Source organism: Sesamum indicum, linkage group LG11 (genome assembly GCF_026168435.1).
Source record: "Sesamum indicum cultivar Baizhima isolate 11 linkage group LG11, ASM2616843v1, whole genome shotgun sequence".
Classification (NCBI taxonomy): Eukaryota; Viridiplantae; Streptophyta; class Magnoliopsida; order Lamiales; family Pedaliaceae; genus Sesamum; species Sesamum indicum.
The window spans coordinates 8,281,846-8,306,917 of record NC_142667.1 but is presented as its reverse complement, the minus strand read 5'-3'; the positions used below and the strand labels follow the sequence as shown (position 1 = coordinate 8,306,917).

At 35.6% G+C, this 25,072-nt stretch overlaps 1 protein-coding gene and 1 pseudogene across 1 annotated transcript; both read right to left on the bottom strand.

Moving 5' to 3' along the window:
• Positions 1–5,678: 5,678 nt before the first annotated feature.
• On the bottom strand, positions 5,679–11,350 carry LOC105173795 (benzoate carboxyl methyltransferase pseudogene; annotated as a pseudogene).
• Positions 11,351–21,892: 10,542 nt separating this feature from the next.
• On the bottom strand, positions 21,893–23,360 carry LOC105173410 (malonyl-coenzyme:anthocyanin 5-O-glucoside-6'''-O-malonyltransferase-like). The gene has a single exon (XM_011095134.3). The coding sequence runs from the start codon at positions 23,358–23,360 to the stop codon at positions 21,999–22,001; it is 1,362 nt and encodes a 453-aa protein (XP_011093436.1). The 3' UTR covers positions 21,893–21,998.
• Positions 23,361–25,072: the final 1,712 nt, after the last annotated feature.

Here is a 25,072-nt window from a genome sequence, read left to right as displayed (position 1 = left end):
ATATTGAATTCTGCTTTGTGCATGAAAACAACTTTGTGCGAAATTGCTTTGTGCTATAAATTGCTTAGTGAAAAATAACTTAGTATTGGATATTTGATATTTCTGAGTTCTGTAACTTTTTTTGTTGTGTGCAATAATTTTCTAACAGTGCTTAGTGCGTAAATCCACTGCTTAATGAATCTGCTTTACTGCTTTGAGGGTGAAAATTTTCTTTTTCTGGATTTGTTTTGAACTACTTTGTGATGCTTGAATCCTTTTGCTTAAGTGCTTTTTGATATTGATAATTAGATTTGTTAAGTGCTTATTCTATTACTAATTTAAGATTATTCCTAAAACCTAGACCAAATCCCTTGCTAAATCCCTCACCTGGTCGAGCCCCAAAGGCTGACGGGTATCTGGATTAAGGTTTTACAAAAGATTCCCTCAAATTATTGATAAACTGTTATTAGTATACTCTGTTAGTTTCTATTCTAAATCAACTGATTATTCTATGCTCTGTGATTAATATTCTTCTGATAATATGGCTGATTATAACTACAACATTTTGATCAGTAAGTCTGATTTTGCTATATGGCAACAAAAACTGAAAAGTATCTTGATTCAACAGAAAGTTTTTAAAGTAATTGATAGTAGATAACCTCAAATGTTTCTGAAGAAAAAAGATTAGAAAATGATAAGTATGTTTATTCCTCTATAAGAATAAAATGAAAAAATTACAAAACTGGTCCTATAAAAATGAGGGTTGGCAAAATTAGGACCATAACTACAGGACTAGCAATTTTAGTCCTATAAGTATTTATTTTGTGGCAATTTTTGTCCTACCGGCCAAAGTTGCCCAAAAAAGCAGCGGAGGGGCTTAGGGTTCAAATGCCCATGTGAGCACAACTTAAACACCTAGCAGCTTGCGTGGCTGATAACGTGGAATGGGTGGAAAAAAAGGCTAACTTGGCCCAAGTTACACAATCAGCAGCTCGTGTGACCTACAACGTGGCATAAAATATTGACGTGGCAAGGCGGGTAAAAAATCAACCCAGGTAAAAAATCCAACTGTAGAAGTCTCTCCGCAAATCGCAGTAGATTGCCCCAAATCCAAAAAACCCTAAAAAATTTCTTTAAACTGAAATCCAGAATTGATTGTCGATTGAGGAGGAAGAAACCCGATTGAAGCAATGCCACTTCGGGATCCTAAGTTAACGATTTTGCTCCACCTTCGTACGGTAAGTTTTGTAAAATATATAAACGGGTTTTTATTTTAGCGTATAAAATAGAATTATTTGTGGTCCTTAAAAATGAAATCTGATTTGGGTATGGGGTCCCTTGTGCTTTGTGAGGAAATTATCTCCAACACTGTGGTCCTATTGTGTTGTTCTTGTCTGGAAACCAACAGTGGCCGATTCTTTTTTTCTGTCTGCATATTATTCTATTTGGCCCATATGCGTGTTTTTAGTTGTTGTTCTTGTATGGAAATATGTGTATATTTATTCATTTTGTAGATTTTTTTGTATGAATTTTTTTTGTGATTGAAATTTTAAATGTTATTTATTTTTGTTTTGTGTTTGTTTTTGTTTCTCTTTTTTCTTACAGATAATAATGATAGTTTGTTAGAAACTATTACATTATATTTTTTAGGGAATTAAGGTACAAATTTGATTATGAGGATGTGTATGAAATGTCTATTTCAAAACTGAATAAGATAGCTAGTGAGGTTGGTTATTTTGGTAATTGAATATATTTCACAAAGCTTGGAAATGTGTACTACAGAGTAAGTAGTGACAAAGGAGGCAAGTGTGTTAATTTATGAAACTTTTCTGTTACAGGTTGAAAAGGAGGCAGGTGGCAAAGACACCCGAACAGACATGTTGGAGGGAGACAAATCTAGGGTAAGAAACTTCAGTAACCATTCCATTTTAATTATACATTCACTAATACTTAATGACTTTTTTTTAGGGGATGCAAGAACAAACATCAATTGACACCCTAACTAAAACTGATGCATTTGAGGGAGACAAATCTAGGGTAAGAAACTTCAGCAACCATTCCATTTATTTTATTTTAATTACACCTTCACTAATACTTAATGACTTTTTCTCAGGGGATGCAAGAACAAATTTCAATTGATGTAGTCCATCATACGAGTCAAGAAACTGCAGCTTCATTAAGTAATTTTCAAGTATTTCAAGAATTTTCATAGAGAGTAATTCACCTTTTGTTTATCAATCACTTATTCGGTTAATTTCATTCTCCTTATAGGTAATATGTGAGAAACCAACTTCAACAAAACCAGTACCCAAACCTTAAATCACTAAAGCAACACCATTCAAACCACCCCATTGTAAACAAAAAGTTGCACACAAGCAATCATGAAGGGCATCATACAAGTCTTCCACATCCCAGCAACAAGATACACGTCAAACTTTTAGGCCACCTCCACCAACTCATCTGCAGCCACCAGTCTCAAAGGTGAATATTAGAGCCCCACCAAGAGGGACCGGGAGACAGGAGGTTTTTTCAAAACAACCTTTGCATCCAGAGACCAAATCTCTTCTGTCAACATGCACTTTTTTAGAGAAGGATGGCAAGAAGTATGTTACATTATCAAGGTTGAACGATGTGTTATCACAATCAAAAGACAAGGGGGGAAGGGAAAGAACAAAGATTGGAGGAATTCACCTTTTGTTAAAGAACTTTTCTATAGGAATGGAAACATTTTTTGTCCGTAATCTCAAGATACTTTAGAAACTTGAGGAATCAGTTGTTATTGTTATGCTACGAATTGGGGGGTGTTGTAAATGGATATTTATGTAAGATGTTGTGAAATGAATGTTTTTTACATGTTGAAAAGGGTGCAGAAATGAATGTTCTTCATTTTCATTATATTACTATCTTGTTGAGACTTTCAATTTGAGGTTGAAAATTCATTAACAACCCAAACCACATTCATTAACAACTGCAATTTGAGGCTTTCAATGTCATTATTAAAATTCATTGACAAAATTTGTTAACACAAAATTCATTAACAATACAACATACAATTCACAAAAGCTGAAAATTTTGAGGCTTTCAATTTCATTACCAAAACTACAAAATACCATTACATAATATGCATATCTAGCATACACATTCCTCCATCTTATGTTTAAACAACATAAGGTAAGTCCCTACCAATCTAGCAACCTGGAATGGTTTATCCAGAAACCACCATTTGTTTACCCATCCAAAAACTGACCAACGCAAACCATGATGCCACCAAGCAAACTTTAAGCCAAAATATCTTCTCTTTAACATTTTTCCTTCGGTTTGCATTGCTTGAAGCTTGGGAAGCAAACCGAGTATGATACATAGAGCTCTAGTACACATAGGGGGGTCATCCCAAGTAAAAAATCGACACTCTCCACTCTGTAATCGAACAAAAGATAAGCCAATAAATCATTTTTTAGAAAGATATATCTACAAAACGTAAACTTAAACTTCATATTCTTACCTTATAATTTGCCTAAGAATAAAATCTTTTTCCAAGATTGTCATTGGTTCAAGAGCTTCTTAATGGAGCCCTATTGCCACAAAAGCAGTTTATCAAAGTGGTGGAGTTATTATCCGACGAATGAAAACATGTTTAGCTATCTTTCTTCCCATGTGGTTTCATTTGCAGCAATTATAAGAGAGAGAGATATTTTCACTTACATAGGGGTGAAAAAAAGCAGCAAGAGGGCCTCTTTTCCCGCCTCGTCATCAGCCCTGCAATTGCTAGGTGTTTAAGTTGCGCTCATGTGGACGTCAGAACCCTAAGCCCCAAATTCTCCGCTGTATTTTTTGGCAATTTTACAAGATGTTGCAATTTTAAAAACCGACCAACACAAACCATGATGCCACCAAGCAAACTTTAAGCCAAAATATCTTCTCTTTAACATTTTTTCCTTTGGTTTTCATTGCTTGAAGCTTGCGAAACAAACCGAGTATGACACATAGAGCTCTAGTACACATAGGGGGGTCATCCTAGGTAAAAAATCGACACCCTCCACTCTGTAATCGAACAAAAAATAAGCCAATAAATCATTTTTTAGGAAGATATATCTATAAAACTTAAACTTAAACTTAATATTCTTACCTTATAATTTGCCCAAGAATAAAACCTTTTTCCAAGATTGTCATTGGTCCAAGAGGTTCTTAATGGAGCCCTATTGCCACAAAAGCAGTTTACCACAGTGGTGGAGTTATTACCCGACGATAATAAAAACATTTTCAGCTATCTTTCTTCCCATGCAACTTCATTTGCAGCAATTATGAGAGTGAGAGAGAGAGAGAGAGAGAGATTTCACTTACATAGGGGTGAAAAAAAAGCAGGAAGAGGGCCTCTTTTCCCACCACGTCATCAGCCCTGCAAGCTGCTAGGTGTTTAAGTTGCGCTCACGTGGACGTTGGAACCCTAAGCCCCAAATTCTCCACTGCATTTTTGGGTAATTTTACAAGATGCTAACCTAGTTTCTGAAGAAGATGTTGGAGAAATGTTTTGAATTTTTTTTACTTGCCTTAACTTAATTTGTTTTTACTGCACCATCTAACCCTTGTAAGCAATGAGTGTTCTCTGTTTTCTCTTGTAGGTACAATCCATGTGTTCTGGCAATGATGAATGCCAGATCCGGCCTTGGGCCTGATTTCCTCTTTTAAGTCCATGATCCAAGAGGGAGTATGTTGGAAATTTATGGCACATGTCTCCTAGGCCCAATACCCACCTATACACCCCTCACTTGGATGGATAAGCCCATCTCCATGTCTCAACCCACTTGCTCACCTGGCCCACACCCATTACCCTACCCGGCCACTTCCACTTACATATTTAATTTTGCCCTAAACCTAATTTCTCCTGCTTTTGTTCCCTTCTCTCTCATCTTGCTCTTTTGTCTCCTCGTCTTCTTTCCTATTCCCTCTTCTTGGGTTCTTGCTCCGTCGTCTCCCTCTTTCACCAACTTAAATGTCTTCCTATTTATTTAAGGCTACCAGTGTTTCTGGCAGAGAAGAAGAATAGACAAAACATAAATTGTCTTTCCCCTTTCATTGTGAACTAAGTTCTTTGTGAAATTTTTTGAGTAGAAAGATCTCAATATTTCTGAGTGATTCTTTGTGCTTCTAAGTGAGAAGCCTAAGTGGTTTTAGTGGGTCTTTGTGGTTTAACCTTGGTGACTATAGGTTTTAGTAACCATGAGGGGTTGCTGGCCAATGGTGGAGTTTAAGCCTCCTCCTTGCGGGATCTGGCTCCTGAGCCAAATCCTATTGAGATTTACTGCTTTCATATTTCGTATAATCATATTTGTTTATTTATTCTTTATTTTTTATTTATTCGTTAATTTGTAATTATATTTGTATAAAGGTTTTCAAACTCATCATCTCTGTAATAGTTTGATAGGATTTAATTTGGGTTTACTACTAGTGATGAATGCCCAACAAGGTCCTTTTCTTGTGTTACGAAGATTTTTCATAGGATGTATGAAATATCCCAACATCATATGCGTTTGTAAAATCTAACTTATTAGAATTCTTTTACCAAAAAATCATTTATCACTAGTCGCCATATTCAATCATTATTTTCTTCAGATCATTAAAACAATATTGATACTACATATAACTCAATATTCAAATCATTTAATTTTTGGTAACCTAACAAGTCACATTACTATCGTTTCCTAGATAAGGAAATGAGTATAGTGTAATATGATGAATATTTCTATTTGGACAAATGCTCTCCCATTTTCTCCCAAAATGAGCAGCCATGGTTCCATGAAAGCTCTAACACAATTTGCCACCAATTTCCCACTCCGATGTTTATCAAACCCTATATTATTTTCATAGTTGAGTATGTTGTATTGGGCATCCCAACGGACAGGAAAAACATGCAGCTTGTCCAAATTGAAGGATCTTTCATTTTGTATCACTCTCTTCACTTGTTCTTCATAGGGCATGTAGATAGGCACATTGAATGAGTACAAATCGTCCATCTTCACAAGTTCTTGGAATAGAGAGTTAAGTTAACCAATATATCGAGTAAATTATATATATATATATATATGTACATACCTCAGCCACCATATCAATAAGTGTTTGTGAAAGCAAAGTGTAATCGGCGGAATGATGTTTGGAAGAGGGATCTTCAACACTTCTGCCGATAAATGTCAAAACCATACGTCCACTAGCTATCATTTCTTCACCTCTCAAGCTAAAAAACGTGGAGAAGTCTCTTTCGTATTGCTTCTCATAAGCTTCAAATACCTCCAGAAGACTTGTTCTTTCCATGTATATATTCTCTTTACTGTTACGCTCCAGTCCTTCAGGATTCTACAATTTTGAACCCATATCTGTTAATTTAGATATATGGTGCATGCTCGCTCGGGTGAAAGTATAATGTTGTTATAACGTCTTGCAATGATAGGAAAAATTGTAAATTTAATCTCATAATTATAATAGCAGATGATAATTTTAATCCTATTGAAATTTAATTTGACAATTAAGCCTGACAACTAGCAAGATCCTTAATGAAGATGCGTGCAAAATTAACAACTCCCAAAAAGCTCTGCAAATGCTTCTTGTCCTTGAGTATGTTTAGGAAATTGTGGATTTTTTCCATAATATGGTCCTGTAACTCAATTCCTGTTTCATCAATAAGAACTCCTAAAATTCAGTTTTATTGACATCACAGTAGTTTTCTTCTCAGAAAGCAATAAACCTTCTTTATGGCATGCATCAGAAAATATTTCAAAATGTTTAATATGATCTTTCATACTTTTAGATGCAATCAATATGTTGTGAATATAGACAAACATGAATTCAAAATAATCTTAAAAAAGATTATCCATTTTTCTTTAAAATATCTGAGATGTATTAGTTAAATCTATTGGAAGTACATTCCAGATATATTGTCCATGTGGTGTGGAGAATGCAGTAAATTTTTTCTATTCATTGTCCATTTTAATCTGATAAATTCAAATTTGCAGTCAAACTTAGAAAATATTTTTGTACCTTTAATGCAATCAATTAAGTGCTCTCTATTGGGAATGTAATATCGATTAAATTCTAATGTTTTATTAATACCTTGATAATTAATTACCAACCTAGGTTTACCTCTCTTTATCTCATCATGGTTTCTCACTAGAAATCCAGGGTTATTGTATGCAGAGACTCCAGGCTCGATGAGTCCAAGATTGATATGCTATTTGATAGTTGCCTGCATATCCTTCCTATCTCCCATTCTCATCTGGATAGGCTTGTACCGAATGTACTCATACTTGCATTTTTCTTTAACTCTCAGAGTAGCTTCGATCTTGTTCCTATTTCATCATGCCAGATGATTTTCACTGAAATTCCTCTGGATAAGTCTCTTGACGTTCTCGAGAGAGAGCTTACTTTCTTCGCTAAAATCTAATGACTTTATCTCATGCAATGCTTCCTTGAGGTTCCTAATCTCTTCTTCAGATTCCCATAGAAGCTATCGCTATCGATGAGTCCTTGTTGCTTGAAAGATAAAATAACTTTACCAAATTTCCTCTTATCCTATATTCTTCGGATTAGTTAATTTGGCATCGAATTCACCACGCTTGCTGCGAAAATTTATAGGTATTATCCTGTTAAAGGCATTTTCTCTTCACAAAACTTGTATCTCACTACCCCAATTAGAAGTAAAGATTAACAGATTTCTTTGATTATCTTCATATATCTTGCAAATATTTGAATGAAATTATAACCAAACAAAATATCAGCACCTGTATCATGAAGTAAATTGGAGGTGTTTTTACCCTAAACCAACGTGACCCAAATGCTCCTCTGATCATGATCTTGGCTTCTCATATTTTTTTATTGAGTATTAGGAACTTTTGTGAAAAATCCCTCCTGCAATAACGGGTAAGGTTTTCTCTGCTTCTTTAGGGAAAACTCCAGGTTTTGACATGCAAATCCCTGATCTTGAATCAATATAAACTGCAAAATACTCTGTCTTATATTGATCATACAACATACCAACATATATGTATATAGAGAAGGGACTCATCATTCAATCCTTATGGTAACACCATCAAGACTGAATTCCATTTCATTACTTTTTCTCCCCCATGATTTATGATTTTTGAGGAAACTTAACCCTAAAGTTATACTCCCATTTTCTCTTCTTGTAACACCTGCAAACATGCCTTCATCACAAAGGGAAAAGATTTCTTTTTCAGTGATGTCAAAATTTCATGGCATCTAAGTTTCATGTTATCCACCCTAATCTCTTGAGGACTCTAAGCTTTTAATAACTCTTTCCCCTTCCCTCTGTAGCCTATGATCCTATCTTTCGAAAAGGACATTCTGCTATCAAACTCAGTTCTAGAGCTAAGTGTTCGATCTAAAATTGGGTGACCTTTTATAACAATATAGACACCATCTATTCAAGGTATCCTAATTGGATCTGGTGCCATAACCTAAGCAAATTCCTTGAAAATTCTAGGAATCTCAATGTACTCTTTCCTATGAAATAAATCAGAATGATGTATATTGGAAAGGGCACAAGCTATTCTATAAGTTATAGAATATGATCTATTACTTTTTTTCATTAGATCTTTCCTTTTTTAAAATTCTGATGAAGGGTTAAGACTCTGCTGAAATCATAGTCTGTTAGGTTGTATGTGATCCTGGGATGAGTATCAAATATCAATTTTTCCACATATAGATTACCCATCATTGTCCTAAGACAACCATCTCTTAGGTTATTAATTCTTCTATCCATTATAGATAAATGTATTTTTGAATCAATTCCTTCCTTAAAAGTTGCTTTCATTACTACTTCAATAGTTCCTATATGGATCCATTTCATAGTAACAACTATTTCTTCTCTAAACTTACTCAATTCTTCAATATTTCTTCTTTAGGATTAAGTTTCATTTCCATCACATTACCAGTAAATTCCATAAGTATAGCAAACTCACCTGAACTTACTTGTAGATTATGTTATGCTTTCTTTGGTACAGTTCTATTTGGTTAAGGACTCTTCGAATTCCTCCAATTCTAAATCCATCGTATAGGCTAAGGTTGGAGTCTTTTCGTATGATTCTTTTCATAGTTTTGTTTGACACTGTCATTCTAAAAAAGAACCCTGACAAGCTTTCAGAGGTTTGAAGCCTATCTCTCTCGTTATTATTATTCGAACACGATTGAAGATCCATCTGAATCGGTCTCATTTTCCTCCTCATAGACGCTTTCGCCTGACGGAAGGTCTTCGAATTGGTAAATGGGTACCAAATCGCCATAGTAAACTGTATCTAGAATGTCATCCGTAGCTTCCAATTTTATCAATTCACCATGTTTCTGCAGGCAGTCGGGAGAGATATGTCCTCTTACTCCATAGGTCCAGCAATTGCAGTCTTTCAAACTTTAATTGGCTCGGGTATGGGTCCGTCAAAAAGTTCTCCTTATAAGGGTTCTTTCTATGGATCTTGCATCTGTTCGTCTAGATCCTTAGGATAACGTCCTTGTTGGTCCTATTTTCTTTTCAAATTCGTATGATTTGACTTTTGACTTGGACCACCAGAATCTATGTCGGCAAAAAGGTTCTTCTGGAACTCCTAGGGTAGGAGGCACTATTTTGTTTCCTCCTCTTCATTAGCTCGCTCGATTCTCCTATAATAGTTGAAAAATTAGTGTTATCACAACATAGAGGAGTTCGTTTGAGATTACCTCTCAGTCTTTTCATATTTTTCTAGATAAAAGCTTGATAACACCAATCCTTGAGTTTATCTTTAAGGAAAGGCATCTTCCTTGCAATTGAATCTAGCTATCTTTCAGGTACTTTGTATGACTAGATCAGTATTTCCCTCTATGGACTGCATATCTTTGCAAAGAACATTGGGACTGCTACTATTGTTGCTACTGCACTCTGGAAGAAATACTTGCGAAACTAATAGATATATTCATCTGTCGTGCAAATACTCATTAGTTCAAGGTTAAAGAGAGTTTGTGCATATTCTTTAGCCTTTTTTACTCTACTTCCTTCGAAGTAACCATCTCCGATGAGTGTATCTTGATGAGTCTTCCTAGCTGATCTGCTATCGCTCCTTTTGAATCTCCGGCAAGGATACTGGCTTTGGTATCGTTTGGGGTATTATCTCATCTGATCTTCACAAATCCCTCCAAACTTACCTTCACAAGTTTTATGAAGTTTTCCTTATCGAGTTCTAAGGTAGTTACTGCTATTTTGATGACTTCAACCCACTCATCTATCAATTTCTCGGTATTATGAAAATGGATGGTATCCAGGTTAAGTATAGCGCCGTATGGATGCAAGGGCTGGAGCATGGTTCTTGCCTAAGGTGTATTTTCAGACACTCTTCTTGAATTTCTTCCTGGATTTTCTTTTAGCCTAATCCCAACGAACGTTGGAGTGGCGATGGTGTGGAAATCTACACTTGTTCTCATTCGATGATCCAGTGGAGAATCATTGGAACATGTACTTCCCTACGGTGGTGGTAGTGCTGGAGTTATCTCATTGGTTTGGATATTATCCACAATCCCGAATTGGGAAATGAATTTCACCAATTCTTATAAATCTGATAGATCTACTCTTGTTACCTCCATTACTTTATAATCTTATGGATGAGATGATGAAATCTTCTATGATCTTGGGCTTTGGAATCTCATTTGCCTTCCCTTTCTGATGTAGAAGAGGTACTATTCCAAGGGCGTCCCTGATTCACTCTTGTCATGACTTAGATGTCTCAAGGCTTCTCTTTGATTTCTCCTTAGATCTACAATTTCTAACTTCAGATCTATAAGGTTCTTGTGTAGATCGGGGAGGATCTTAAGGATCTCGTCCACTTTCTGGCTCAAGGTTGACATTTTCAATTTTTTGCAGACTTTGTTCTTAATTTGTCAACTCTTTTTAAATATTATGGAGCTTAATTGACAAATAAAGTTCCAAGAAGATTAAAATTTTCACCGTCGTATAGTTACGGGTTGAAATTGCAGTTTTTCCTATAATAAAATAATTAAGTTCTTAATACCTGAGAAAGCCACTGAAGGCTGTTGCTAGGAAACAATCTATCGTAGAAAGACCCAGGCAAGCCATACAAAAAACACCATCTCTTCTTATTCTTACCAATCGCCTGACGACGAATCAACTTGAAGAGGTTGTTGAAGTCATTGTCTGGAAGATCATTCAGAAACACCTCATATACAGGTGAGTTATCTGATCCAATAAACTTTTTCTTACTGCACAACTGTTCAACTGTATCCAGGATGTGGAGATGACAAAAAGAGAGTTGGGCCCTGATGAACAGCCCAAATCTACCATCTTCCCGCATTTCGGGAAGCAGCTTTCAGCAGCAGCAAACATGTCTCTTGGGATTCAGCTAAAACAGGCAATGCTCTTAATATCACACCTTTCTGCAATAAGACAGCAAATCAGTTGAAATGCAGAATATATATATATAGGCAATATTGCTTTTTCATCCTGTATGTATAGGGGTATGGAAAATTTGGTCCTCTAATTTTCGCGGTGGCAATTTTGGTCCTGTATCTTTCGAATTTTTGTAATTTTGGTCCTTGAGCCCATTGTAGGACCATTTTGCCCTTCTAGCGAAAAATTATCTTTAGCCCCTAACATGCTCCAAGTTTGGCCCAACATGCTTCCGAAATAAACTAAGCCCTCATAAATTCATACCTTTTTCTCGACCGCCTTGTTCCCAGGTATTCCAAGTCCTCGGTTTTATGGACTTCTTCCAACCAGACTACCACATCAGATGGTTCGCAAATACTTGGCTCCTTCAGCAACAATTAGTACAGTCCTATTTCATTTCCTACCTTAGGGCGTGAAAGGGACTCCAGTATGGGGACTTCAATAAAATTTTGGATACACAAGTTGAATAGAAGCCTAACTTTTTATTGAAGAAATATAAGAAATATTACATAGATATTATTCGTCCATTGGAGGAGACAACTCTTTTAGCCTCTCATGGTGTAGAGGACTTGACCTGTTCGGAAACCCCCATAAACTGAAAAATCAAAATATTACAGGAGATTAAAATGACTCAGAATTTTAATGCTTTGAAGAGTAGGAGAAGTTTTCTAATGATCCCCTTCTGCTTCCTTGCATCTTTATTTATAGGCGCCCGTGGAAATTCGGACCCCAACTTGATTTTTTGATGATGTCATTGCTTCCGTCATCATTTTGTCCTTTCCGAATGACGTCACTGCGCTCGTCATTGTTCTTGCTTTTCCAGCTGTTTGTCATTATGATTTGTCGGCCATGTGACTTCCAGCTGTCTTCTAGACTGTTGGCTTTTGTCATCTTCTACCGACAACCTTATTTCCTCAATTTTTTACATTTTTTTAATTTTTACTTCTTTTGGTAAAAAATTTTCTCTTTTCCTTGTCCTGATCTGGTTCGGGTTTATTTTATGTGACCCGGATTTTTGTCCCGAACAGGGGCTTCTCTTGTTTCTCACAGCAAGGGCACAAATGATTATGCCATTGCCCAACATGCAACATGTTGCACGTCTTCATCCTCGTTGCTTCAGTCACCGGCAGCTTATTTTTCCAGATTAACATCCTTTTCTTTTCAAATAAGCTTTCTGCGAAGTCAGTACTTTTTCCTATCATAGAGTTTAACAGGAATGATCCATTCACTTTATTCGAGAAAATCTTGAATGGATATTTGACTTTGTCCATTTATGTGAGACAGACCCATAATCCCCAAGCTCTCCTGGTAGAGATACTATCTTCACTAATGGCTAATACCAGGGAGCTTCTTCTGAGGCAGCTTTGATTTTATTAAACGCCACCATGTCTGGCCTCTGCAACTTCATGAAATGAAATGCTGGATGAGACCATTTTCCTGCTGTTTCTGGAGCAACTGAAATGAATTTTATCTCCAGAATGTCGCCTCTCTTTAAGTGGGGGTTGTTTTTTGCCATGAATCAAAGACCGCCCTACTAATCAACTCCGGAAGCTTTGATATTTCTGGAAAACTTGGTGACATAGTATGAACTGAAGCAAGAGCTCCAAAATCATACCATTCTCGAACATCTTCGGGTTTAGACCCTTTTAACATCCGGACTCTGTTGTATTTTTCGGATGTTTCTATAATGGTCTTACTTGGATTAACTCCTTTGCGAGAAAGTAATTTTCCCCACATACGCTGATAATCCTGCCAAGCAGAAGAAGGTATTGACTCATTAATATTAACCTTAGAGGTGCCTGTCATTGGCCTAAGGCTAAAATCTCCCTCTTTAACCCCTGAGGTCTGGGTTGGCTTGAATCAAGAGGAGTTTGTACTTCCTTTGACTCAATTGTTGCCGTTTCACCACAGTCTGGTGATGGCCTTGTGCAATCGGTACTTAAATCCGACGCTACAAGTCTAGAGCCCTGTATTCTAAATACATGTTCTGGGTCATGCTCCCTCAACTCGTGAGTCATCCCCGAAGGTGACGCCTTCCGAATTGGTTCTTTTATGTCGTTCCATAGCAAGGTGGATGCTAATAAGGAACTCCTTATTACGACCTAGACAGTGTCTAGATTAGCTCATTGAATTTGTCCGGCAACTTGGGCGTTAACCGCTAGCTGTCCGAACTTTCTGTCAAGCTCCTCGAGGTTTTCCCTAAGGTGCCTGAGTCTCAACATGATGGAGTTTGCTTCAGATGCCTCCATCTCTCGTCAAGAAATCTGCAAGAACATTCTCATGAGATTTTATAAAGACAATATTATAACAATAATATTGGCATTCTGCTTGCCATCCGATAATACGTGCTTTCTCTATTTTTTATTCTAATTTATTCTTTAAGAAAGCCTTAACATTAGTATTATCAACTTTTAAAGTATATTCTTTAGCAAGTAAGAATAAAGGCCATATTTTGAAAGCCTTCCAAACCACAAAGAATTATTTCTCATTTATGTACCAAAGAGAACAACCCTCCAGTATATCTACAGGGTTCTTCCCCTGTAGTTGTCTTCTTCATGAGCACCGCACGTCTGTGTAGACTATCAATTCATCCCTGTCTTGTGGTCTAGCAAGCTTTGGAAGGTTGTTGCAAACTTGTTTAAGCTCACGAACCCTTTTGGTGTGGATTTCTTCCCATTTCCACTTTAAACTCTCCGTTTCTTTCAGAAGTGGTCTGGAATCCTTTCTGTATCTTGCAAGATCCTTAATGAAGATTCCTGCAAAATTAACAACTCCCAAGAAGCTTTGTAGCTTCTTGTCTTTGAGTACATCTGGAAAATTGAGGATTTTCTCCACAATATGGTCCTGCAACTCAATTCCTGTTTCATCAATAAGAATTCCTAAAAATTCAATCTTATTGACTGCAATAGTAGCTTTCTTTTCAGAAAGTACTAAACCTTCCCTATAGCATGCATCAGAAAATATTTCAAGATGTTTAATATGTTCCTTCATATTTTTTGATGCAATCAGTATGTCGTCAATATAGACAAACATAAATTCGAAGTAATCTTTAAAAAGATTATCCATTTTTCTTTGGAAAATTTGGGGTGCGTTAGCTAAACCCATTGGAAGCACATTCCAGATATATTGTCCCTGTGGTTTGGAGAATGCAGTAAATTTCTTTGATTTATTCTCCATTTTAATCTGATAGAAACTAGATTTGCAATCGAATTTAGAAAATACTTTTGCTCCTTTAATGCAATCAATTAAGTGTGCTCTACTAGGAATGTAATAACCATCAAATTCTAATATCTTATTAATACCTTGATAGTTAAATACTAATCTGGGTTTACCTCTCTTAATCTCACCATGGTTTCTTACCAGAAATCCAGGGCTACTGTAGGTAGAGACTCCAGGTTCAATGAGTCAAAGACTGATATGCTCTTTGATTATCATTTGCATATCCTTCTTATCCTCCATGTTATCTGGATAGGTTTGTATCGAACATACTCGTATTTGCATTCATCTTTGACCTTTAGAGTAGCTTCGATCTTATTTCTATCCCACCAGGCTAGAGGATTTTCATTAAAGTTCCTCTGGATGAGCCTCTTGACATTCTCAAGAGAAAACCTGCTCTCTTCGTCAATATCTAGCGATTTTATTTCCAGTAGTGCTTCTTTAAGGTTCAGAATTTCCTCCTCGGATTCCTTATAGAAATTATCGTTGTCTATGAGTCCCTGTTGCCTGAAAGACAAAAGAACCTTATCAAATTTTCTGTTATCCTGCATTTTTGAATGAGTTAATTTGGCATCAAGATCACTACGTTTGCTGCGAAAATATATTGGCATTATCCTATTAAATGCCTTTTCTCGTCACAACACTTGTATCTCACTACCACAGTTAGTAGTAAAGATTAACAGATTGCTTTAATTATCTTGCATATATCTTGCAAATGTTTGAATAAAATTGTTACCTAGCAAGATATCGGCACCTGTATCATGAAAGTATATAGGAGGTGTTTTTATCCTAAACCAGGGTGATCCAAATGCTCCTCCAATCATGATTTTGGCTTTTCGTATTCCCTTATTGAGTATCAGGATTTTTTGCGAAAAATCCCTTCCTGCAATAACAGGTAAGGCTTCCCTTGCTTCCTCAAGAAAAACTCCAGGTTTTGCCGTGCAAATTCCTGATCCTGAATCAATATAAGCTGCAAAATATTCTATCTTATATTGATCATATAACATACAAACAGATATGTATATAGAAAAGGAACTCGTCATTCAATCCTTATGGTAACACCATCAAGACTGAATTCTATTCCGTTACCTTTTCTTCCCCATGGTTTATGATATTCGAGGAAACTTATCCCCAAAGTCATACTTCCATTTTCTCGTCCTACCACACCTGCAACTAAAATTTCATGGCCTGCTATTTCTAGCATGCCCTCATATTTTCCAACAACAGGTTGCTGCAAATTATAGAAGTCATCACAAGGGAAATAATTATCTTTTTTAGTGATGTCAAATATAACTTGTATTTCTTTTCATCCTTCAGGGCATCTAAGTTGTACGTTATCTACCCTAATCTCTTGAGGAGTTAAAGCTTTTAGTAACTCTTTCTCCTTTCCTTTGTAGCCTATAATCCTATCTTCTGAAAAAGACATCCGACTACTAAACTCAGTCCTAGAGCTAAGTGTCCGATCTAAGACTGGGTGATCTTTTATAATAATATCAACACCGCCTATTCTAGATATCCTAACAGGGTATGGTGTCATTACCTTGGTGAACTCCTTGAAAATTCTAGAAATCTCAATATACTCAAGCATACAAATTTCCTATCATTGTTCCAAGACAACCATCTCTTAAGTTATTGATTCTTCTATCCATTATCGATAAATGTATTTCTGAATCAATTCTTTCTTTAAAAGTCGCTTTTATTACTACTTCAATAGTTCCTATGTGGATCCATTTCATAGTAACAGCTACTTCTTCTCTAATCTTGCTTAATTCTTCAAGAATTTCTTCTTTAGGAATTAATTGCATTTCCATCACATTACCAGTAAGTTCAATAGGTATATCAAACTCACCTAAACTTACTTTGTAGATGATGTGATGCCTTCTTTGGATTAGTCCTATCTGGTTTAGGACTTTCCCAATGCCTCCAATCCTGAATCCATCATATAGGCTGAGGTTGCAATCTTGTCGCATGATTCTTTCCATAGTTTTGTTTGACACCGTCATTCTGGAAAAGAATCCTGATAGGCTTTCAGAGGTTTGAAGCCTATTTCCCTCGTTGCAATTATTCTGACTCGGTTGAAGATCCATCTGAATCAGTCTTTATTTCCTCCTCATAGACGCTTTCGTCTGAAGTAAGATCTTCGAATTGGTAGATGGGTACCAAATTTCCATAGTAAACTGCATCTAAGATATCATTCGTGGCTTCAAATTTTCTTAATTCACCACGTTTTTGTGGGCAATCGGGAGATATATGGCCTTTTGCTCCGCAAGTCCAGCAACTGCAGTCTTTGAAACTTTCATTAATTCGGGTATGGGCCCGTCTGAAAGTTCTCCTTGTAGGGGTTCTTCCGTTGGATCTTGCATCTGTTCGTCTAGATCCTTGGGATGAAGCCCTTGTTGGTCCTGTTCTCTGTCTAGATTTGTATGTCCTGGCTTTGGACTTGGACCACCATGATCACCGTCGGGAAAAGGTTCTTCTGGAACTCCTGGGGTAGGAGTCACTATTTTGCTTCTTCCTTTTTCTTGGCTCGTTTGATTCTCATATAATAGTTGGAAAATCATTGTTATCACAACAGAGAGGGGTTCGTTTGATTTTACCTCTCAGTCTTTTCATATTCTTTTGGATGGATGCTTGATAACACCAATCCTTCAGTTTGTCTTTAAGGAAAGACATTCTTCGCGCGACTGAATCCAGCTGTCTTTCAGGTACTTTATATGATTGGATCAACATTTCCCTCCATGGACTGCATATTTTTGCGAAGAACATTGGAGCTGCTACCTCCGTTGCTACTCCACTTTGAAAGAAATACTTGCAAAACCAATAGATGTATTCATCTACTGCGCAAATACTTCTTAGTTCTAGGCTGAAAAGAGCCTGTGCATATTCTCTAGCCTTTTCTGCTCTACTTCCTTCGAAGTATCCATCTCCGATGAAGTGTATCTTGATAAGCCTCCCTAGCCTGTCTGCTATTGCACCTTTTGAGTCTCCGGCAAGGATACTGGCTTTAGTATCTTCTGGGGTATTATCCCATCCGATCTTCACTGATCCCTCCAAGCTCAACTCCACAAGCTTTATGAAGTTTTTCTTGTCGAGCTCTAGGGTAGTAGCTGCTATCTTGATGGTTGCAACCCATTCGTCTATCAATTTCTCGATATTTTGAAAATCGATGATATCCAGGTTCAATATAGCGCAAGATGTATTCTCCGGCACTCTTTTTGAATTTCTTCCTGGATTTTCCTTTAGCCTGGTTCTCACAAATGTTGGAATGGCATTAGTGTGGAAATTGTGGAGGATCATTAGAGCATGTACTTCCCTCCGGCAGTGGTAGTACTGGAGTGATCTCATTTGTTTGAATATTGCTAAATCCATGATACCGAGTTGGGAGAAGGATTCCGCTAATTCTTGTAGATCTGATAGATCCACTCTCGTTACCTCCATTATTTGATAGATCTAATAGATGCAATAATTAGATCTTCTCTTGACTTTGGCTTTTGAATCTCTGTGGCCTTCCCCTTCTGATGTAGAAGAGGTACTGTTCCAAGGGCGTTCCTGATTCGCTCCTGTCTGGATCTAGGTGTCTCAGGGCTCTCTCATTGGTTTTTCTTCAGATCTGTGATTTCTGCCTTCAGATTTGTAAGACCCTTGTGTAGATCGGGAAGGATCTTAAGGACTTCGTCCACCTTTTGGCTCAAAGATTCTATTTTTATAGGTATATGTATTAACCTATGTCCATAGTCTTGAACCGTCTTTTGTATCTCCCTCAGATCTTGGGAGATCGTTGATGTATCCGGCTCGAGTTCTTTCCAATCAGTCATAATTTTTAGAACTTAAATTATGTAGGAATTTACCGTTCCATTTATCCTGGCTGGGATTCTACCATGGACTTTAGTGGAGTGTAGACGTCTCACTCCATTTCTCGGTAGTACTTGTCGAACTTCAAAATTTCTCAGCCACTCTTGTTGTTCTTCTGGCGTGAGAAGTTTCGGATCAATCCTCTTGGGACCGTTGTCACATTTGTCTAGAATTTTCATGAGAAATTCTCTTCTTTGTATTTCCAGAATCTGGAAATATTCCCTATTTTCAGAGTAACTCGAATTTTCGTTCGGTTATTTTATCTTGAAAAGTCTCATCCATTAGTGGATAAATAATGTCAAAATGTAATATAATCATATATTTCTTCAATAAACCTAGGCTCTGATACCATTCTTGGCGAGCATGGGTGAAAGACATGCATTAGAATGCATGATAATTGAAACTGGACTAAACTGCTCATTTTAAAGCTAGAAAAGGGTAAAATTATCCAAAAATCGGCCAGATTTGTGCGAAGGACTAAAATTGCGACTTTTTTGAAACTTACGGGACTAGAATTGCCAGTCCTAAAGTTACGGGATCAAGAACGCCAACCCCCCTTATTTACAGGACTATTTTTGCAATTACGCCTATATATATATAGATAGATAGATAGATAGATAGAGAGAGAGAGAGAGAGAGAGAGAGAGAGAGAGAACTTGAAGGGCAGAATTGTTGGCGTAGCTGCAATAAATTATGCGATATGCTTAGCAGAGCACAGCACTGCGTTATATATGTAATTTGTCTAAGCACATCTCTATGTCTCAACCCACACCCATTACCTGATCCGACCACTTCTACTTACATATGTAATTTTACCCTAACCCTAATTTCTCCAATTTTTGTGCCCTTCTCTCTCATTTCGCTCTTCTGTCTCCTCGTCTTCTTCTCTCTTCCCTCTTTCCTCTTCTCAGATTCTTACTCCGTCGTCTCCCTCTCTCACCAACTTAAAAATGTCCTCCTATTTATTTATGGCTGTCAATTTTTCTGGCAGAGAGGATGAATAGATAGAACAGAAATTGTCTTTTCCCTTTTTCAATGAATTAAGTTCTTTGTGATATTTTCTAAGTGGAAATTACTCAGTGTTTTTGAGTGATTCTTCATAGTTATAAGTGAGAAACCTAAGTGGTTTTGGTGGATCTTTGCGGTCTAGCCTTGGTGCCTGTGTGTTTTAGCAACCGTGAGGGGTTGCCGACCACTGGTAGTGTTTGGGCCTCCTCCTTGTCGGTTCTAGCCCCTGAGCCAAATCCTATCTGAGATCTATTGCTTTCATATTTTGTATAATCATATATGTTCATTTACTCTTTATTCATTATTTATTTGTTAATTTCAAATTATATTTATATAAGGGTTTTAAGCCTATCATCATCACTGTAATAGTTTGATAGGATTTATTTTGAGTTCATTACTGGTGGTTAATACCCAACAAAGTCCTATTCTTAAGTTATGAAGATTTCTCATAGGATGTATGTAATATCCCAATATCATATATGTTTGTAAAATCTAATTGATTTCCCATAGGACTTGTTTTTGCCATATATATATATATATATATATATATATATATTCTCTTTATTGTGACGATTTAATCCTTCAGGAATCTAAAATTTTGAAGTCATGTATGTTAATTTAGAACGTGATTGGCTAAAATTATAATTTTTTTAAAAACGTCTTGCAATAAGAGGAAATTTGTATTTTTAATCCGATAACTATATTACCGATGATAATTTTATTCCTACTAATATTTAATTTGACAGCTATATACCCCAAACCTCGAAAATTGTCAATGACTTATGTGAAAATGAATGGAACTCAGATCTCTTTAAAATACGAAATTTGATTTATTTTTAAAAAAAATTAAAATTATACTTACATCTCGTCAGCCGAAAAAAAAATATAATAATAGTAACAAGAAATCAAGTAAAAATTCTAAAATTGTCACAGAAAATATATATTGAGTGACAATCATTTTAATTTTGTCATTATATATAATTATTAGTGATAAATATTGAATATAAAGACTGATGTTGTCACTATAGATAATTAGTATAGTGATAACATAAATATAGCGACAATAACATATTATTGTCACTAAGTATTGTCACAATACATGTGTCATTAGTTGTATATAGTGACAATTTAATGACAACATTTTGTTACTAATTCTCACTAATTACAATTTTTACAAAATAATCATTATTATTAAAACTTTAAAATTTTTTATTGCGATTAAGTAATAATTTGTCATCAATTATATATATTTAGCGACAATATTAAAATTATCACTAAATTTTTTTGCCAGGAATTTTTTATTTTTATTTTTTTTTTTGTAGTTCCTCCTAAATTAATCGGTTACACATGACCCTCTTTCACTAAAATTTTCATAAAAAATGTTGACGTTAACAAAAATATTCATAAAATTTTAATTTTATCTTTTATTCAATATTTAACTATACCATTTCTTTTATTTGTAAGGAAGTTAATGTATTATATATAAAGTGAAAAGAGTATAATTGTAATAATTGTTGGTGTCAAATTAAAGTCAATTGATAAAAATATTATAGGGGAATGTTAAATTAGAGATAAAATTGAAAATTGATGTAAACTTTTGCTAACATTAGCATTTTTCGTCTAAAACTTAATGTTCATACGAACTATGAATTATAACTTTATTTTTTTTTAAAAAATATTTTTTTATGAACTAAGAGAATAAATCTTTTCATCAACCTCATCTGATTTTTTTATAATTTTTTAATTTCTTTAAGAAAAATAAAAAATACAACAACAAAGTTCACAATTTCAGACTCTATCAAAGAATTATACAATTTTATTAAAAATTACAGAGATATTTATAATTTTTACAAACAACAAGTAGAAAATATTGCAATTTAACCTTCCATTAATTCAAGTGATAATTACATTACACCTCCCTTTCCTGAGTGTGGTGTAATTACATGTAAATCTCCTTTGTCTTGAAAAATTACATTTAGCATCCCTGAGGTTTGCTTTGCCTAACAAATAAGTCATCCGTTAGTCAAAATTCACAAAATTGGTTGACATTAACAAAAATATAAAAAAAAAAAAAATAGATTTACCCTCGATTAACATATCACTAAATAATTGAAGATCAAATAAATCTTTTTATCACCAAATTACCTCATACGTCTTCACCCGTTAATCTATGTGAGGAGATATATTTTCACTGTTATAAAAATGGTTTAGTTTAAAAAATTTGGTTGACCTACAATAAGTCAATCTATAGTAAATATCAATTTTTCTTTTAATTTTTTTGTTATATCAACAAATTCAGTTAATTTTGACTAATGGTGAAATTATTTGTTAGATAGAACAAACCTCACGAGAATTACATGTAATTTTTTAAATCACAGGAGTCTATATCTAATTTACCAAACCTGATCAAAGTAGAGTGTAATTATCCCTTAATTCAAATGAAAGTATACAGGCACTCAACAATCAAAAGCAGATGACGATAATTATCCAGAACAAGTAACATACACTATCAAAACCTTAGCCCCTCTTCGAAGATAGCTGCAAAAGCGTCCATTCTTGCCTTTGGCAAAGATATGCCAACCTCCAATCCTCCCTCTGAATCCCTTGACTTGCACAAAGACATGGAATGCTTCTCTCCATCAATGGACACCGTTTCCAGCTTTCTTGCCCTTCCCCATCCAAAATCCGCACTGCACAAGTCGAATTTCGGGGATCCAGACACCCCAAATGCTCTTATGGCTGTCATTTCCTTAGTCTCTGACAGCCAATTCTCAGCACCTTTCAACACTTGGTCCTTGTTGTTCAACCTATTCTTGATTTGGTCAGCAATAGCCTCTGCAGCAATCACAAACCCTTCTCCCCCCACAAGCTGTTTATGCTCGATTTTCGCCAACCCGTAAGCCAAGCAGTTGCCGAAGTAACTGGCGGGAACTGGCGGATCAATCCGTGCCCGTATATCCGCCGCGAAAATGAAGACTTGCAGCACATCATCATCATCCACTTGCTCCTCGGATTTGACAAAACAAGTCCAAACATAAGACGCTGTGACGACGAAAGAAGAGACTTGAAGTAGACCTGGTTTCTTCGCCAAGACCAAATCCTTGAGCTTTTCTATATCTGCCTGACGGAGAATATATGTCGCCCGGACCCGGTTGGTGGGTAATGGAAAAGACGATGATTTCAAAGGAACGTCTCTTATTACTTTCCAGAAGATGGTATCAATTCCAAGCGGGTCGTTAATGACAGATCTGTCTAGAATTGGCAAAGATTCAGCGTGTTTGGTCAGAAACTCCTCCTCATCCCCCCCGAGTTTGCTGATTGAAGCCCATGCTTTAATAAAGCCTACAACCGAACTTGCATCGCCAAGACAGTGAAGATTGGCGAACCCAACACATATACCACGACCCGTAAACAAAGTCACTTTCAGGGCCACAACAGGGACCCTTTGGTACTCGGATTCATCTGTTACAGGATCTATCTCGGGCACAAACTCATAGAACTGATCAGCATCTCGTGCATGGTTTCCAGTAAGATGGTCGAAATCACTAGCAGACTCGGCGATTGTCAGCGAAACTGCCGAGTCCCCAGCCACGTACTGGATTTCTGGCTTTTTCTCCGAGTTGAGAGGGAAGATCAAATTGCCCGCTAGGGGGAGGTAGTGCCTGAGAGTGAGGGAGAGAGATTCTTTGAGTTTTGGGGCGACAGTCTCCAAGAAATAAGGCTTAGAACAAGGATAGTCATAAAAGAGAAGGTGACGGATTGGATGGAAATGCAGCCACTGGATGTCGAAAAAAGTAAGAGGCAGCGATAGGTTAGCAGCGGCGCCTGGTGGAGCTGGAACTCGGCATGTTTCGAGTATGGTGGTAGCCATGGCGTTTTTCAATGTATTTTAAGTGAACGAAGTTGTGGTATTTTAAGGTGCACAAATGGTAGTTGCAAATTCAAGGTGGTAGTTGCAAATTCAAGATGGTAGTTGCAATAATTCAATAATTCAGGAATTGTCACTGAGGGCAGGGAAGTGATATAACTCAGAGGTAGAGTGTCAACTTGACATGGTGAAAGTTATCAGTTGGAGCCTGATTATCCTTAAATCCAATGTGAGTTTTTATACTTGGATTTAAGGGAGAAGAGTTTAAGTATCCTTAAACGAAAACTGATGTAAATACATTCGAAAGGACCAACACAAATTAAGCTACACCGGCTTTTGTTGATATTAGAATAATTTATGATATATGAGGCTGCTCCACCATCTTCAAGCATTTCCGGAAACAGCTTTGACCAGCAGCAAACATATTCTACTGCTAACATAGTTTAATTTTATTAGTTCCACAATCAATTCAGAAAGAAGTGCTTCATTTATGTTTACCTGATCTTTTGGGATAGTGGAAATGAAATGAAGATGTCAATTAAGTATAATTTGAATGAGGTAACTCTCAGATATCATAGACCCACACTGAGGGAATGAAAAACAGGGAATGAAATGCAGTAATAATTTTAAAGTTGTCATAAAAAATATATATTAAGTGATAATAATTTTGATTTTTATTACCATATAATTATAAGTGACAAGTAAAGACGGATGTTGTCACTACAAATAATTAGTTATACATCTATAGTGACAACATAAATATAGTGATAATAAGTGATTATTGTCACTAAGTTGTCACTATACATGTGTAATTAACTGTATATAATGACAATTTAATGGACAATAGTTTGTCACTAATTCTTACTAATTATAACTTTTACAAAATAGTTATTATTATTAAAACTTTAAAATTTATTTTTTTGACAAAATAATAATTCCTTCCACCAATTATATACATTTAGTGACAATATTAAAATTATCGCTAAATTTTTTTGTCACTAATTTTTATTTTATTTTTGTAGTGTCTCCGAAATTTATCGATTACACATGACCCCCTTTCATCGAGATTACGATGAAAAATATTGATCTTAACATAAATATATATAAATTTTCAATTTTACCCCTTATTTAACATATCACTATAACATTTGTATACTTATAAGCGAATTAATCTAATATATATATATATATATATATAATCAAAAGAGTATAATTGTAATAAATATTCATATCAAATTAAAGCCCATGGATAGAAATATTATAGGAGAATGTTAAATTAGAAAATAAAAATTAAAAATTAATATAATTTTTTGCTAACATCAATTTTTTTATTTAAAAAAGCGAGCGAAATACGTTAAGTGTAAATGAAGAATTTCATATGCAAAGTAAGTCTAATTCTAAAACTTCTTTAGGGAAGCATATTTTCACATTTTCAAAGACGGTCTTACAACTAATTGTTCTTTTCTTTTTTTCATAAGTGACCTTCCCTAGAAGTTCTTCTTGCATATGTCCTCTGTAATATAAAATAAAATCAAATAAAATACCAACAAGTATGAAACATGATGTATCGATGCAATGTATATTTTATGAGATAATTTTAATTTTTGTACCCAAAGTATATTCTCTTTTTTTTTCAGTTTTAGTACCTCGGGTTTTCAAGTCATTAGATTTGGTATCCAAAATTTTTAATTTTTATCCACCTGAGTATCTTTTTT

Coding starts and splice junctions, on each gene's coding strand:
- LOC105173410 (XM_011095134.3), bottom strand. CDS start 23,360: ATGGCTACCACCATACTCGAAACATGCCGAGTTCCAGCTCCACCAGGC.